This window comes from Equus asinus, chromosome 7 (assembly GCF_041296235.1).
Source record: "Equus asinus isolate D_3611 breed Donkey chromosome 7, EquAss-T2T_v2, whole genome shotgun sequence".
Taxonomy (NCBI): domain Eukaryota; kingdom Metazoa; phylum Chordata; class Mammalia; order Perissodactyla; family Equidae; genus Equus; species Equus asinus.
Genome location: NC_091796.1, coordinates 83,087,050 through 83,103,600, shown reverse-complemented (window position 1 = coordinate 83,103,600; position 16,551 = coordinate 83,087,050). Strand labels below are relative to the sequence as shown.

The following is a 16,551-nucleotide window of genomic DNA, read 5'->3' as shown; positions in this document are numbered from 1 at the left end:
CACATGGATTGCTTCTACTTCTTGGGTGTGCAAATCTCTCTTCAAGATCTTGCTTTCAGTTCTTTTGTATATGTACCCAGAAGTGGAATGCTGGATCATATGGTAATTCTATTTTTAATTTTTTGAGGAATCACCATACTGTTCTCCATTGCAGCTATACCATTTTACATTTCCACCAACAGTGCACAATAGTTCCAATTTCTCCACATCCTCGAAAACACTCGTTATTTATTCTTTTTTTTTTTTGTATTAGTATTTTCTTTTAATTAAGGAATCCACTTCTATGACTACCATGGGGCCCAAGCTGTGTTAACAGTGACGAATCTGGAGGGAACCACACCCCACTCTGGACTTCCTGGTTACAACCACTACCCTCTCTACTGAACTGAAAACCCAGACTTACGAGGCCTCAGTCTCCGCCCTCCTATTCCTGGAAGATGCCAAAGCTAACTATGTAGGAGGATTTTTCAGAGGAGAAGACGACTTTGTCCTCCCAGAAGAGAAACCCTCCACTTTGCTTTATGAGGCAGATAGCAACCCCAAACCACAGATAGGTTGGGACCTGCGCAGGCCTCAATGACTTATTCTTAATAGTGGCCATCCTAACAGACGTAAGGTGGTATCTTACTGTGGTTTTTATTTGCACTTCCCTAATGATGAGTGATGTTGAACATCTTTTCATGTGCTTGCTGTCCATTTGTATATCTTCTTTAGAAAATTATCTATTCAAGTCCTTTGCCCATCTTTAGATCTACTTCATTTTTTAAAAATGCTAATAGTACTGATATAACATAGTTAAGACCCTTTTGATGGACATTTACATTCTTTTCGATTTTTCTCTATTACCAACAGTGGTGCTGTAAATATCCTTCTATAAGCTTTCTTGTACACGTGTGAATGTTTCTTTATACATTTATATCACACTAGCATGTATTTATATCACACTGATGATGTATTTTAAAGGAAATCATCTGTTTGATACCTATAAATAACTACAAAATAGAATTGGGCTCACAAGATATCTGCAATTTTTATTTTAATGGATCCTGTGACACTGCTGTCTCAAATGATTACACCTATTTGCACTCTTGTCAGCATCACATGGCTACCCATTTCCTCAAGCCCTTGTCGTAGATATTGGAAAATCTTCTGGTTGGCTACTTGTCTTAATTTTTGGGGGGGCTGCTTTGCACAGAAATCTACCATTTCAATATATTCACACTTATCAGTCTTCTCTTTTGTGGCTTTTACATTCTTCATCTTATTTAAGAATTCTATCCAAATGTTATATACATTCTTCGTGGTTTTTTCCCTGATACTTCCACTGCTTAAGAAAAAGAAAAAAGTTCAGATCTTTGATCTAAGGGTATGAGGTAGAAATCTAAAATTTTTTTTCAAATGGATAGACAACTTACCATTATAATATAATAATCATTAATATTTATTGAACAACACTTGCTTGTGTCAGGTTCTGTTCAATTTAATCCTATCTCTTTGGGGTTGTTTTGAAGATTAAACAAAACATTTTAAAGAGGAAGCAAGGAAGGCACCAAATGGTTATGTGGTTTGCCCAATTTATACAGATATTAACTGGTAGACTCAGGCTTCTAACTCTAGCAGAATGACTCCGCGCTATTTGGCCTTCTAATACAATTTCCTTTTCCCACAGATCTCAAATACCACCTTTATAATATACTAAATTGCCATAAATATTTGGTCTATTTATGGACTTTTTATTCTGTTTCAATGATCTATTTGTCTATTCTTACACTACCTTGTGATCATTTAAAATATCTAATCTGATGTTATCTACCCTAATTAAAATTTTAATAACTCCCTATTGACCTTAGGACCAAGTCCAAACCCTTTAGCATAGCATGTAAGGTCCCCTTCTTTCCACTCCCTACTTCTGGAATCTCATATGTGGGTACAGATCCCTACCCCTCTGTTCTAGTTATAAAAACCTTTTGGCAGTTGTCTGAACAGGTCAAGCACATTCGTTTCATGGAACATCTGTGTCTCCATGTTTTTGTTCATATGCTTCCTATGTCTTATTTTCTTTCCTCATTTACTGGGCAAACACCTATTCATTTTTAAAGATAAACTCAAACATTACTACCTTTAGCCTTTCCTCCCTCCCCATCCCAACCAAGGAGAAAGAAACCATTCTTTCCTCCTATATGTGTCTATTCCCTCATACTTTTATCCTAGCATCATTATTTTACTGTATTTATTCATCGACATGTTTCTCTTTCTCACCATAACATGAGTGTCTTGAGGGCAGGACCACATCTGATTAAGTATCTAGCATAGCCTTAGTAAATATTTGTTGAGTAAATCAGTATAAAACAACGACCATCAAATTGCGTGAGTAGTCATCTGATTTATAAAAAGATGCAACAAATTTTAAAATGATACAAAATATTTCCAAAACAACATCAAAAAGTGAGTGTATTTAACCATACTCAGCTCATAACAGAGCAAGTGGGTGAATGGAATAATAATTCATGCTATAGCATGTTTAATGAACTGGCAACAGAGGAGGTTGGTTGAAGGAGGGCAGAGGAACTGTGTCTTTTAAGAATTAGAACCGAGGGGCTCCATAATCATCCGGCATCCGCTCAATGTTGTACCTGATCAGGACAAAAAATTAACACTGGTAAGAAAGGTGGGTCCTGAACCATCCTTTACTGATTGACACACTCTCACCTTCCACTGTGAATCCTTTTTGTCAGTGGGAATATTTTAAAAAGATACCATAATGAATGATTTACAGCAAAATGCTGACCATATTATATTTATTCTTCAGTCAGAAAGTTAACAAGGAGGTGAGCCAGGCACTGAGTCCAGGTAAGCCCAACTCCTTAGCCCACATTCTTCCCGCTATACTGTGTTCTCCCTAAGCTGAAAAGCTGGATAATAACAGTCTGAAGACTGATGTGGGAATATCCAAGAAGGATAAAGAACAGCTGTTGTTTTTTAAATAAGCTTTTAGTTTCCCAGATGAGGGGCTAATCACATGCACTAGGCTTTCAAAAAAAGATATTTCTGGATAAAAAGATTAGCTTGATTTAAATTACTGCTTTGTATTTAAAGCAACACATCTATTTCTTCTAGTAATCTTATTGTAATAATGTGTCTGCCTCATTCCTAAATCCTAGTTTTATCTTTTGCCCTTGTTCTTGTTACTTTGTCTCATCTCTTCAAATAGAACTATGTAAACACTTGATATAACAGTTTCTTTCAAATCCTTCTATAACCTGACCTCATTTTTAACTGATATCAACTATGTATTTTTAATCACGTCTCCAAGAGAAAGTTCTCACCTGTGGTTAGAAATATACATGATGGGAACTCCAGGGATCTTCCGGATTCTTCGTTTAAGGTCCCGGTCAACCGTGGCCACAATGTAACACTTGTGCTGTAAGAGACATCAACTGAGTGTTCAAAGGGAGCTCACTCAGTCTACTTAGTGACAGTGGATAATGGTACAATCACAGGCTAGTCTGAAGAATTATTCATTCTCATGGTAAAGAGCAAAGGAAAGGCTAGAACAATTCGTTGAGTAGCTATTATGATCTAGGACCTCATATTTATAAAACATACAACAAGCTGCCTGGACTGAATGTAGCTCCAAGAATCTTGAGGGAGAGAAGATAGAAAAAAACTATTTAAAAGCCACAAATTTTTTTTTGTCTCATTAAGTGGAAGGGACTTTCACATCTGAGGAGGACAATTCCTCGGTTTTGGGAAAATACCCTGAGGGAGTCTATGCAGAGTAAGTGCCTTAAATGGGAGGGCACAGCTTTCGCCTTTCCCAGGATCTCCAGGCTCGGGCCTACTCTGAGGCCTCCTAGCGGGAGAGGCAGGCTACCTCTTTGGCCACGAGGTCAGGATGGGATCTCCTACTTCTTCCGGGGTACTTGTGAGATAGCACCCTGGTAGACTCGGATGTAACTGAGAAATACTTCTGGGCTAGGCATTGTGGAGAGGAACAATATTCCTGCATGGGGAGGAAATGGAAATGGAACCTTATTTTACATTCACAGGGAGGTGGAATCTGATCTATTATTATATCTACACTCACTCACTTACACCATTTTATAGAGAAGATTTGTAGAATAAAGAATCAGTAAGTGCCCCAAATCATACACCCAATAAATGCAGGTGCTGAGATCTAAAACCCATGTCTCCTGCTCAAGCCTTTGACCTTTCCTCTATGACCACAGCAAACATTTACAGTTCAGTTTTTTTTTTTTTTAAGATTTTATTTTTTCCTTTTTATCCCCAAAGCCCCCCGGTACATAGTTGTATATTCTTCGTTGTGGGTCCTTCTAGTTGTGGCATGTGGGACGCTGCCTCAGTGTGGTTTGATGACCAGTGCCATGTCCGCGCCCAGGATTCGAACCAATGAAACACTGGGCCGCCTGCAGCAGAGCGCGCAAACTTAACCACTCGGCCACAGGGCCAGCCCCTACAGTTCAGTTTCTTAAGTAAATGAGGATACCTATGCTTTCTATGAAGTTTTTTTTTTTTTTTTACTATTTACATTCCAAGATACTTTATAGACCATGAATATTCCGGAGGTAATAGTTTACCTTTTTTTTTTAAAGTACTAAGTAAATCTTTAAAAACTGATGATACCTGAGTTACTCTCTGTACCAAGCAGTCATCTGCATAGGTTCCTTTGTGTGTGCATGGTAATCGTTCAAATCTTGGATCCTTGGCAATCCTACAGGGTTAGAAAAGTGAATTAATGATAACATTCAGGCCACTAGATAACTTTCTGAGTCTCAGTCAGCGAAATAAGAGTAACATGACCTACGTGGAGATTTTAAGGCCCCTCTGTCCTCCTGAAGCTTACCTTCTAATTGGAAAGACAACTTATACAGAAGGGAATTAAAACTGACTGACAGCTTGTGTGCCTTAGGTCCTTTAATCTTCACAAAACTCTGAATTATTATATTTTCATTTTACAGATGAGGAGACAGATTCATAAAGATTAATGTGTTCAAAGCTACACAGCTGGAAAAAGCCAGGATTCAAAATCAAACCAATTTTAACCCAACCATTTCACTTTTAGGAAGTTGTCTTAGACAAAAGTAAAAAAATATAGAGACAAGGATGGTCACTACAGCATAGTTTATAATAGTGAAAAACTGGAGATAATCTGAATACCCATCAGCAAGGTAAAAGCTAAATATATTTTGGTGCCTCTAACCCATTAAAAAAAAAAAAGAGGTATGTACCACTGTGGAAGGACCTATATTAAACTGTTGAATAAACAAAGTAAGCTATTGAACTATATATACATATATGACTCAAGAAAATACAAATCTCTTTCTTCGATTCTCTTTCTCTAGATTTGCACTTATTCAGAAGAAGGTGTGGAAAAATATATATTAACCCTTCTCAGGTGTCACTCTCTGGGTAGGAGAATGGACAAAGCGTGAATATGGAGGAGGACTTTTACTTTTTATTGAATGTATACATTTATATTGTTTGCCATAAACAAATCAAACATGTATTATTTTCATACAAATTTGTAAAAGAAAACCCTGAAGTCTGTGATTCCCAGAGCCAATGCTGTTTCTATTACACAATGATCAGGACTCACAAATGAACAGAAACACAAGGCAGCACATAGGTACCAAGTGCAACAAAAATACTCCATCTATCACAGTAGCTGAGAGCTAGGTCAATGTGGGTTGGGTCTATTTAGAAAAAATTACACAGAGAAGAAATAAAATGAAGATGAAAGAATGTTCCAAGTAAGTGGAGGCAGGCATATTCCAAAAAGGGTACCACCCATCAGTAAAATGGTTTGGTGGTGTTCAGGGAAGAGTGTGCACATCTTTCTGGTGGGGAGAAGGCTGTTCACGCAGAGGAGATGAAACAGGGCTGGAAAGCAGGTTGAGGGTGGACTGGGAAGAGTCTCCAACGCCAAGCTGAGAAGTGTGAGCTCCATGACATTGGTGATGGGGAGTGGTTAAAGATTTCTCAGTGACAGAGCGACATGAGCAAAGCTTTGTCCCAGAAAGACCAGGCAGGCTGTGGTGAGGAGCACACACTAGGAGGAAGGCAGACTGGCTGCTTGGAAACTAGGCAGGCAATAGCCTAGGCCCTTGCTCTTCTGGTTACCCCTTCAATCCTAAAATCATTGGTCTCCTCCTTCCTGCTGGCTCTTTCTCAGAAACATACCAACATGCGCTAGGATCTCCCCCATCTTAAAAAATAAAAAAAAATCCTTCTTTTTACTTATACTACCCCCCTCAACAACCCATTTCTCTGCTTCTCTTCACAACCAAACTTGAAATTAGAGGTACACTCGGTACCTTTATTTTCTCCCCTCCTATTCTTTATTATTATTTTTAAAATAATTGCTTCTTTCCCCCTTTTTATCTGAAGTATTTCAAGTATACAAAAAAGCATAAGGAATGATGAAAACCTTGTATCCACCATCTAGTTAAAGAAATGAAACATTACAAATAAAAATGAAGCCCCTTCTCCAATCCCAACTTCTTTTTACCTCCCCACAAGTAACTATATCCTAAATTTGGTATTTATCAGTCCCACACATTTTACTACATATGTAAGATTATACACATATATACCTGTAAACAATGAACTAATAGTTTGCATGTTTTTAAACTTTACATAAATGGTATGCTTCACATATGCTCTTGCTTCGTTTGTTTTACATTGTTTTGGAGATCTAGCCACATTGACACATACAACTCTACTTCAGTCATTTTCATTCCTGTATTTTATTCATGAACATTCCATAATGTATCCATTCTCTTCTTAATGGATCTTTTGGCCGCCTGCAATTTTTTGCTACCATACACAAAAGAAAAGTCCAATACTTGTCTCCAATATATGTATGTGAGCTTCTCTGTGGCAGGCCCTTTGTTTTTTACCAGAAGCACAGTATGAAATGCATTTTATCTAGGACACAGTAAGCACATATATACACACATGTAAAAGTGAAAAAAGTTCTGTGATACAATACTCAACCTTTCCTATATACAATATATGTCAATATTTTATAGTTTATTCTATTTCATTAAAAAGATATACTGGTTGTGACCTACTAAACTGATTTTACAACCTATAGATTTGTGATCCTCAGGTTGAAAGACATAGGGTTGTAAGAGTATGAACAGCCTCATTTGTATCAGATATTGCCAAACTGCTGTCCAAAGTGACTGTCCAATTTACACACTTAGCAAGTGAATATGAGAATTTCCATTGCTCCATAATCTCAACTGTTCTTGGCACTGTCAAGCAGGCTTTAATTCTTGCCAATCTGCTGGGCATGAAATGATATCTTATTGTGAAATTTAAGGAATTTGTCTTTTTTGTACAAATTTGTAGTTTTTTATATATTTTGAAAATAAGCCCTTTGGTGATTACATGTGTTACTAAGATCTCACTATCTGTGGCTTGTCTTCTCATTTGTTTATGGTGTCTTTTGTTATACAGAAGTATTCAATTTCAATAGAGTCAAATCGATTAGTTTTTCATTATGGTTTGGACTTCTTAAGAAATCCCTGCCTACTCCAAAATCACTAAGATATTCTCTATATTTTCTATAAAAGTTTAGTTACTTAATCTACCTGGAATTGATTTTGAAGGAAGTGAGATAAGGAGCCCATTTTATTTCTTTCCATAGGGATAATCAATATTTTAATAGTTTATCACTTTCCCATTGACCTAAATAATGTTACCACTTTCATACATTAGATTCCCACTTTTCCTTTTGCCTTTACTAAAATAGCTTTATTAAGTATTTATGAAATATAATGAAATTCACTGACTATAAATGTAAAATTCGATGAGTTTTGACAAATTTATATATCCATGTCACAACCTCTACAATTCAGATAGAGAACATTTCCATTACTACAAAAAGTTCCCTGTGTCCCTCTGCAGTTAATCTTCTTTTTCCATCCTCAGCTCCAGGCAACCATTGATCTATATTCTATTACTATAGTTTATTATATGAACTAGGATTTCATATAAATGGAATCACATTTCTGGAGTGATGGAAATGTTCTATTTCATGACGATGGTGGTCCCATGACCGTATACATTTGCCAAACCCATTATACTGTACAATTAAACTTGGTGCATTTTATAGCACATAAGTTACATCTCCTTATAGGTAACACGTACACACAAAAATCCACTGGTATATCCTTTACTTTGAATGGGTCTTTTACCCATGCATGATTCCGTGATACCATGCATTGATCATCTGGAAAATACTGATTCACTGAGTTACAAAGATCTTCCAAATATTGACACATTTCATTATATAATATAAAAAAAAATCATACTCATTAATATCTTCATGGTCTCAACAGAAAGATCCATAGTATTGGGAATGTGATAACTCGTCATTTTCCAAAACTGTAATTTTCACTTGAAAGCTTGAATTTTATCATTGGTAGCTAATACAGTAAGTTGTTTTCCTTGAAGTGACAAGTAGACTGCATAAATTTTTGAGACAATATCTGCTAAATACCAAAGTCTGAAAAATCAGTGTTTGTCTGTTGTTCTTCACATAAAAATGATATTCCATGAAAAAGCAGCTGGTTCAATTCACAACTCAAACAAGCACACAAATGCTTCTCACCGAGACAATCTTCGTCCTTTGGTATGGAGCAAAAGCGCTGTATGTCTACTTCAAACTTCATCACAAGGAATACTGATGTGTACCCCAGGGTTGAGACTTAACATAGTTTACTACTTCATCAAGGATATGCTTGAGACTCCAGTATTTTTTTTTTTAACTGCCACTGGGTAGCAGTGAAGAATACAAAGACTACTAGCATTATTTGGGCCCACTGCCTTGATTTGTAATAAGGCACCAGCATTTCCGCCATCAGTTCAAATGTCAGCACAGTGACAAAAGCAATGCCTTGGTATTATTATGAAAATGGTTTTGCAAACTCCCTGCAAAGGTCTGTGGGACTCCTAGGTGTCCACAGACCACACTTTGGGAACTGCTACTTTAAACTCAAGAGTACTTTCTAGGGGCCGGCCCGGTGGCGCAGCGGTTAAGTTCGCACGTTCCGCTTCTCGGCGGCCCGGGGTTCGCTGGTTCGGATCCCGGGTGCGGACATGGCACTGCTTGGCAGCCATGCTGTGGTAGGCGTCCCACGTATAAACTAGAGGAAGATGGGCACGGATGTTAGCTCAGAGCCAGGCTTCCTCAGCAAAAAGAGGAGGACTGGCAGTAGTTAGCTGAGGGCTAATCTTCCTCCAAAAACAAAACAAAACAAAACAAAACAAAACAAAAAAACAAAAAAAAAAGAGTACTTTCTAGAGTAAATTCAAAACTTAGAATCCTTTAAGTGTGAGACTCTGAAGGGGACATCTAGATTACAAACTGATAGTAAAACATTTCCTAATTGAAAACCTAGAGGAACTTAAAAAGGAGGCCCACAAGACCAATATTACTAAGTAACCTAGTTCAAAAAGCTTCAGCTTAAAAATCTCTAACCTTCAAACATTTGCTTGCTTAATCCCAAATGGTTAACTAGTTTTGTATGTTTTTTATTTAAACTAATCGGACAAGAAATTTTTGGACAGCAAATAGATGAAGAAGGGTCAAAAGAATCTACAGTATGCAAATCCAGAACAAATCTAGACCAGCTACTCCCTACCTTAGAGCCACTCGATACTTCTGCCCCAATTTCTCAATTTCAGCCATTACACAGTCAGTTATACAAGGGATACCTACCAAGGAAAAAAAATCATATTAGTAACAGAACTTGTGAAGAAACTGCTTTTACTCTCTCTGAATTATATCCTGTTGAGAGTCTTTAAAAGACCCATGAGACTCTTGGAATGACAGCAGAATAAGCACACTGCAATGAACACTAAGAACTAGAGGAGAATAAAATCCCCAAAACTAGGAAACTGTCCCAACCCCACACCACAGATTCCATAAAGTATCTGTGATAAATACATCTGGGGAAAAAATTAAGCTGGATTCCTATCATTCTCTATACATTACAATAAGTTCCAGAAGGAAAAAATGTAAATGTGAACCAAAAGAAACTATGAAATTAACCAGAAAATGAAAATTTGATCACATAAAAATATAAAACTTCTGACAACTATCAAAGAAAAAGTCATATTAAAGTGAAATAAAAATTAATTGGGAAAAATAGTTCTACAGATTTGTCAAAGGACTAGTTTCCTTACTATACAAAGAGCTTATAATAGTAGCTTAGAATTATGTGCTATTTGCCAGACACTGTGCTAAGCACTTTACAAGGAATGTCCCACTTAATCCTCAGAACAACTCCTATCAGGTAAGGTTGTTATTATTATTATCTCCTTTTTATAGATGAGGAAACTGAGACACAAAGAAGTAACCAGATAGCAAATGGTGAAGCCAAGATTTGAACTGGCTACAGACTGCATTCTTAATTAACACACTACATTTCATTTCATAGAAGAAGACAGCCAAATGGTCAATGAGCATAAAGATGCTCAATCCCACTCCTAATTAAAGAGATGTAAGTTGAAACAAGATTTCATTTTCTATCTACTAGAGTGGTAAAGATTAAACAGATGAAAATACCCAATATTAAAGAAACAGGTATTCTCACACTAAGTTAGAAGGTACATAAATTTGTATAACTGAGCAGAAATTTGTAATACCTATTAAAATAAAAAATATATATACATCCCTTGATATTATAATACAGCTTCTAGAAAATGTATGCTAAAGAAATATTCCATCCTAACAAAGAGACATATTCACAAAGATATTCACTACAGCTTTATTTATAATAGGGTAAAAATTGGAAATAATTCAAATGTTTAGTAGGATATTGGTTTAAAAGAATTATATATTTAAACAATAGGATACTATGTAACTTAAAAAAATAATGAGGTCCATCTTTATATACTGACACAAAAAAACGTTCAAGATGTATTTGTTCAATATAAAAAGCAAGGAGAAATGGATAAATAAGATGTGATCTATCCACACAATGGAATATTATTTGGTACAAGAAAGAAATGATGTATGATACATGCTTTAACATGGATGAGGCTTGAATATTATGCTAAATGAAACAGGACCAAATTTTATATGATCCCATTTTAATGAAATATCCAAAATAGGCATATCTATAGAGAAAGAAAGAAAATTAGTGGTTACCTAGGGGTGGGGTGAATGGGATGGGTTGTAGGATGATAGCCAAGTGGTTCAGAGTTTCTTTCTGGGTAATGAAAATGTTTTAAAATTGACTGTGGGGGCTGGCCCCGTGGCCGAGTGGTTAAGTTCGCGCGCTCCGCTGCAGGCGGCCCAGTGTTTTGTCGGTTCGAATCCTGGGCGCGGACATGGCACTGCTCGTCAGACCACGCTGAGGCAGCGTCCCACATGCCACAACTAGAGGAACCCACAACGAAGAATGCACAACTATGTACCGGGGGGCTTTGGGGAGAAAAAGGAAAAAAAAAAAAAAAATTGACTGTGAATACACTAAAAGCCATTAAATCATAAACTTTAAATGGGAGAATTGTATGGTATGTGGATTATACCCAAAGCTGTTATAAAAAAAGCACGAAGAGTAATAGTAAATAATGTATGACCCATTTTCATTAATAAAATAAATGAAAACAACCTCTACCCCACAGAGACTGTATATGAATTTTAAAAAACTTTCCCTCTGAGAAAAAGCATGACAGGGAACTTTCATTTTTTTAATGCCAGATTTTTTCTTACAAGTACATTAATACTTTTGAAAGCAGACAAAGTTATCAAATTTTGAACTAAAATACAACGCTCAGAAGAAAAAGCGTTGTAAGATGGAGGTATGAAGTCAGTAAGATCAGACAGTCTTGAAATCAGAGGGCAATATGCACCTTAAGAGGATCAATTTCAGAGCCACACAGCAGTGAAGCAAGAAAGGGCTTACATCTGGAGCAGGGAAGTGGGCCGGGGAAGATCACCGTAAAAAAGGGACAGCAACAGGGAAGAGGACACATGGGCAGGAAAAAAAGCTGATGGGAAGCTAACCATCCTCCCTTGTTGGAAAATCAGATGAAAATAGAAGGAACTAAGGAGCTATGAAAAGGTCAACAGGGCATCTTAAAGGCAAGAGAAAGATAAAGGCCTTCCTTTAAGTATAAAGTCAAGTGAAGAAAAGTTAAACAAGCAGAGCTTAAACAGTTAAGGAATATCCTAGGTAACTGAGATTGTTCTGTACTTGCATGTTTCTTCAACCTTTGCTTTGAGGTATTATGTTACACAGAAGACTGCAGAAAGTGGTATTTTCCTTAATAAGCTTGTTTTTAGAAAAGGCACAGTAAGCATTAGGCTGTATGCCTTATAGCTGTACTCTAAGGTATCCACACCTGGAGAAAGGCTAACTGCAGGACTAAAACTATCCTAAACAGCTGCCATCTACATAATAGTGGTGGAGCTAGAGTCAAGGAAACGATTCACCTCCAAGGGGTCATGCTTGCACCCTCCGTCCATTTCATTTATAAACAGATCACAGCATTCCTGGAGAAGCAGCTGAGACAACCGTAAGAAACACCATGGGAATACAAAAAGTCTACCTAAACAAGTCTAGTGTCTTCCCTCACACAGGGTCACCCTAGTCCACTCACACACACATGGTAGTACCCCAACTTCAGGCTACTCTTTATTATTTCTAAGAGATTTTAAAAAATTGAAGTATTACACATACATGGCTTTAAAAAGAAATACAGAAAGGCATAAATGAAAAAATATCCGTCCCCTGATCTTTTCCCACCCCACCAATTCTGGTCCTTAGAGATGACTATTTTACTCCATTAGCTGTTTTTCTCAATTGGTGGTTACCTTCATATCTTGATATAATAAACTTACGCAGTCACTTTTTATATCTATTAATTTTAGGCATTTAAAGAATTTAGCTCTTAACCATCACACACCCCTTACCCCATCTTCCCAGTTTTAATAAATCAATAAACAACATTTACATTACTAACACTCTATAAATGTTGTTCATTATAGAATATCTTCTAAATATTCAAGGAGGTGCAAACTTTTTCCTTTGATTCCAATAATTTATTCTTTATGGCAAAGTATAATTCTAATTTTCATTTGTACCTTTAACTAGATGACTGGAAAATATATGAATATAAATCCACCAAAAAATGCAATGGATCTCACTATCAGGAAATTATTCCCTTGTACAGGGCCTAAATTTTCTTTTTCCTACTCACAACAGTGAGGGCAGATCATTTGAAGGAGGGGACATCCAAATACACAAGGGAAATCTATTAATGGTAAATTGCATACCTAGGTGTAAATAAACTACCTCAGATCTTTTGTGGTACAAATAAATACCAAACTGAATAAACTTAGAAATTGTTGACCATCATCACTTCTGGTTCTGTAATTGTAAATGGCAAAATGTCTTATTTAGCTCTTCCACACTGGAGTGGAATGGAGAAATGTTCCCTCCTTGATGTAAACGAATATACATACTGAATATATAATAAACATGTAATAAATTTTCATCTACCCAGAATTTTAAAATCCAGAATTCTAAAACAGAAAATTCCCCTTCTATGTTCAAAATTGACGTCCATAAAGATGGTCAAAGCACACTATTTTCTGAATCGTGAAAGTTTAATTATTCCCAGTCAAGTCTGCATTATATTTCAATTCATTGAAAATGGTTATTGCTATGGTGAGCAAATTAAATCACCAGCAATTCAGTTAACTAGAACCTCATTCCTCTCATGTATTTGGATAAATACGATTATTCTGTACAAATGTCACAGAAATGTAAAGGTACTCACACTTGGCATACAGACAGTCCATCATTGACTGTACTAAGTCCAGTTTGGCTTTAATGGAAAAGTTGATAAAGTTGGTATCAACCAGGATGTGGTAAGGTGGGCCGAGCTGTGTGTTATATTGGAAGAATAAGCAGGAAGGATGTTGGGGGCTGAGTGTAAAAAAGAAACAAAACACAAAATAACGTCTACATTGATACTTTGGTATCAACAACAAAAAAAGGAGTCTCTGCTTGTAACATTTTGCTATAGATTAAGCTCCTTTTTCCTTGTTAATTGGAAATAAATCCTAATAAATCCTGTGATTATATATCCATCATCAATCTAGGGCAAAGTAAGAAAAACAAGGAAAATGTGATGAAGTTTCATAAAGTTAAATGTATTTATTTACAAGGAATGATCTTTATTCTGAAAATATGTCCTCATTATTTTCTTAGTGATACATTCTTTCTTTTATGAAACGCTGGTGTATTAAACAATGGCAATTATTTCTTCTGAAAGATTCTTGGCAAAGAAAAAATTAATGATTCTAGATTTAATCCCCAGGATTTTACAGGAAATTTTACTGCTCCATGAAATCCAAAAACCTTCAAATCCTTGGAACTGATATATGCTCATCAATATCACTTTCATTTGCATAGTTGTGCCAGATTTATTCACAAATGACTGAGCAAGTTAGCTCAGGGCAAGCCTGGATTTCTAAGAGGTCCAAGGTTTTAGAATGTCTCTTCTAGGGCGAGCCCCCGTGGCCAAGTGGTTAAGTTCCACACACTCCACTCTGGTGGCACAGGTTCAGTTCCCAGGTGTGGACTTACACCATTTGTGTATCAGTAGCCATGCTATGACAGTGGCTCACACAAAATAAAGGAAGATTGGCAACAGACATTACGTTAGTTCAGGGCAAAAAAAAAAAAAAAAAAGAAGAAGAAAAAGAATATCTCTTCTTAAGTTTTAAAGGAAAACATGAAATTCTTGATTACTCACACTTCTCTTTCCTTGAGTGCACTGGGATCTTTCTTTTCTTTTTTTTTAGGTTTTAATCTATCCTTTTCTTTGCTAGGAAAAAAAAAAGTAAATTAAACACAAGGGAGAAGAAAAAACCATAGCAGTTATAATCTCATTCAAAATTAAAAGTTTTTTTGGGGGTGTGTGTGTATAGAGGAAACCCTACTTTGTGACTTCTTTATGTTAACATCAGCATATACTTTTTGAGCACAAATAACTGTGTGGGAAGTAGCCTGGAATTAACATAATTAATCCATAAAACATGATTAAATTAAAACTCCCTAGCCAATAATTTATGAAAATTATAAATGGGTAAATAAATATTGGTTATACTATCATTTCTTTCTTAGCCAGAAGCTCTCATATCAAGGATCAAAATCCACTTCCAAAAAGTGGGTAAATAGGCTGACATTTATCTTCTGAAGACTCAGATGTTTTAACCGTAGGGTTCCCCCATATGCCTCTTAAAAAGGGCTGAAATGAAACAACACATGTACAAAATTTAACCCTTACCTAGAATAAAACATTAATAATGGGGAAAATTTCCTAAAAATTGCATGACAAATATATACTAAAGGCTGAGAATACCATTTAATAACTCTGAAGGCTTTAACCACCATTCCTTTGTTCTGAGCCTCTTAATCAAAATGAAGACAAGTCTTTATTTAATAACTTCCACCATTCTTCACTAAAGCAGGGAAGATGTTTGGGTCCTCCTTATAGTAGGGAATATGATTCCACTCTTCTCCCACAGCCATCAGACTCTTGTAAGATTTACAGAATGGAGACATCTAGGTGTTTTCCCACTATTTCTTTCAAAAATATTTGAGTGTCAGGTGCAGGAGACACAAGGGAACCATGGTCTCTGACCTCACCATCTTTCAACAATTATAACAAACACGTTTTTTCCTGGGAAATGTAGTAGTGTAATATAGCAAGAACATAAAGATAATCCGACCTACCACAGGACTGTTAGGAGGCTTAAATGTGATACGGTAGAAAAAGTATATAAAAACGGTGGAACAAAGTGAACACTTAAATGTTTAATTCCCATCCCATTCACCAGCGTACTCGCTCAGGAGCTAAATGACCCTTATACACTTCACAACTATCCCATGCTATACAAATCCAAGACACAATAATAGTAAAAGTAACCACAAGATAACAACAAAAACTTTCACTACTTATCCCCTCGTGACTCGTATATCTCTGGGCAGTCTATGAACCCAGCTGACTCCAGACACTCACAGCCTCTGATCTCTGAGACTAAGCATTCGCTTCATGGTCGCATACTTTCTTGCTTTCTTTTGCTTCCCCTTGAAACAGAAATTTTAGAGTTAAAACAGTTGGAAATACATTGCCTCTTCCTGATATCCTTTTTTTTTTCTTTTGTCTATTCCCTCCTCTTCTTCCCTCCTCTTATTCTCTTAGCCCCCTCTTATCCTCTCTGACTCAACTCGCCCCTCTCCCCACCCGCCAGGGCGTAACAGGCACCGCTCGGAGCAGTTTAAAACCTAAGCTCAGAATGAAAATAAGCAAGGAGAATGTGGACGAGATTTGGCTAAGGGCTGACTCCCTCAATTTCCGCCCAAAACGTGGCCAGACAACGTCCCTCCAGGTACCCTGCCCTCTCACCATGTCCACGCCGCACTCTTGTTTCTTCCGGAATCGCCGACAGCGCGAGTCTATGCGTCATGCGCATACTGCTTCCGGCACAGGATAGCC

At 36.7% G+C, this 16,551-nt stretch overlaps 1 protein-coding gene across 1 annotated transcript; it reads right to left on the bottom strand.

The window, feature by feature from the left end:
* Window positions 1-2,363: 2,363 nt before the first annotated feature.
* On the bottom strand, window positions 2,364-16,548 carry FCF1 (FCF1 rRNA-processing protein). Its single transcript, XM_014835695.3, has 8 exons — window positions 16,462-16,548; window positions 16,075-16,142; window positions 14,806-14,877; window positions 13,825-13,973; window positions 9,675-9,747; window positions 4,645-4,732; window positions 3,327-3,421; window positions 2,364-2,633 (listed from the first exon to the last, which is right to left on the bottom strand). Exons 1-8 carry the CDS (start codon window positions 16,462-16,464, stop codon window positions 2,585-2,587), a joined length of 597 nt encoding a protein of 198 aa, XP_014691181.1. The 5' UTR covers window positions 16,465-16,548; the 3' UTR covers window positions 2,364-2,584.
* Between the last annotated feature and the right edge of the window lie 3 nt (window positions 16,549-16,551).

Bases quoted from the DNA above. Each gene is read 5' to 3' on its own strand.
- FCF1 (XM_014835695.3), bottom strand. The intron at 9,748-13,824 runs GTGAGTACCTTT...TTTCCTTGGTAG, and splicing joins GGACTGTCTGTATGCCAAGT to GTATCCCTTGTATAACTGAC. The intron at 3,422-4,644 runs GTATCATCAGTT...TGTCTCTTACAG, and splicing joins TGGTACAGAGAGTAACTCAG to CACAAGTGTTACATTGTGGC.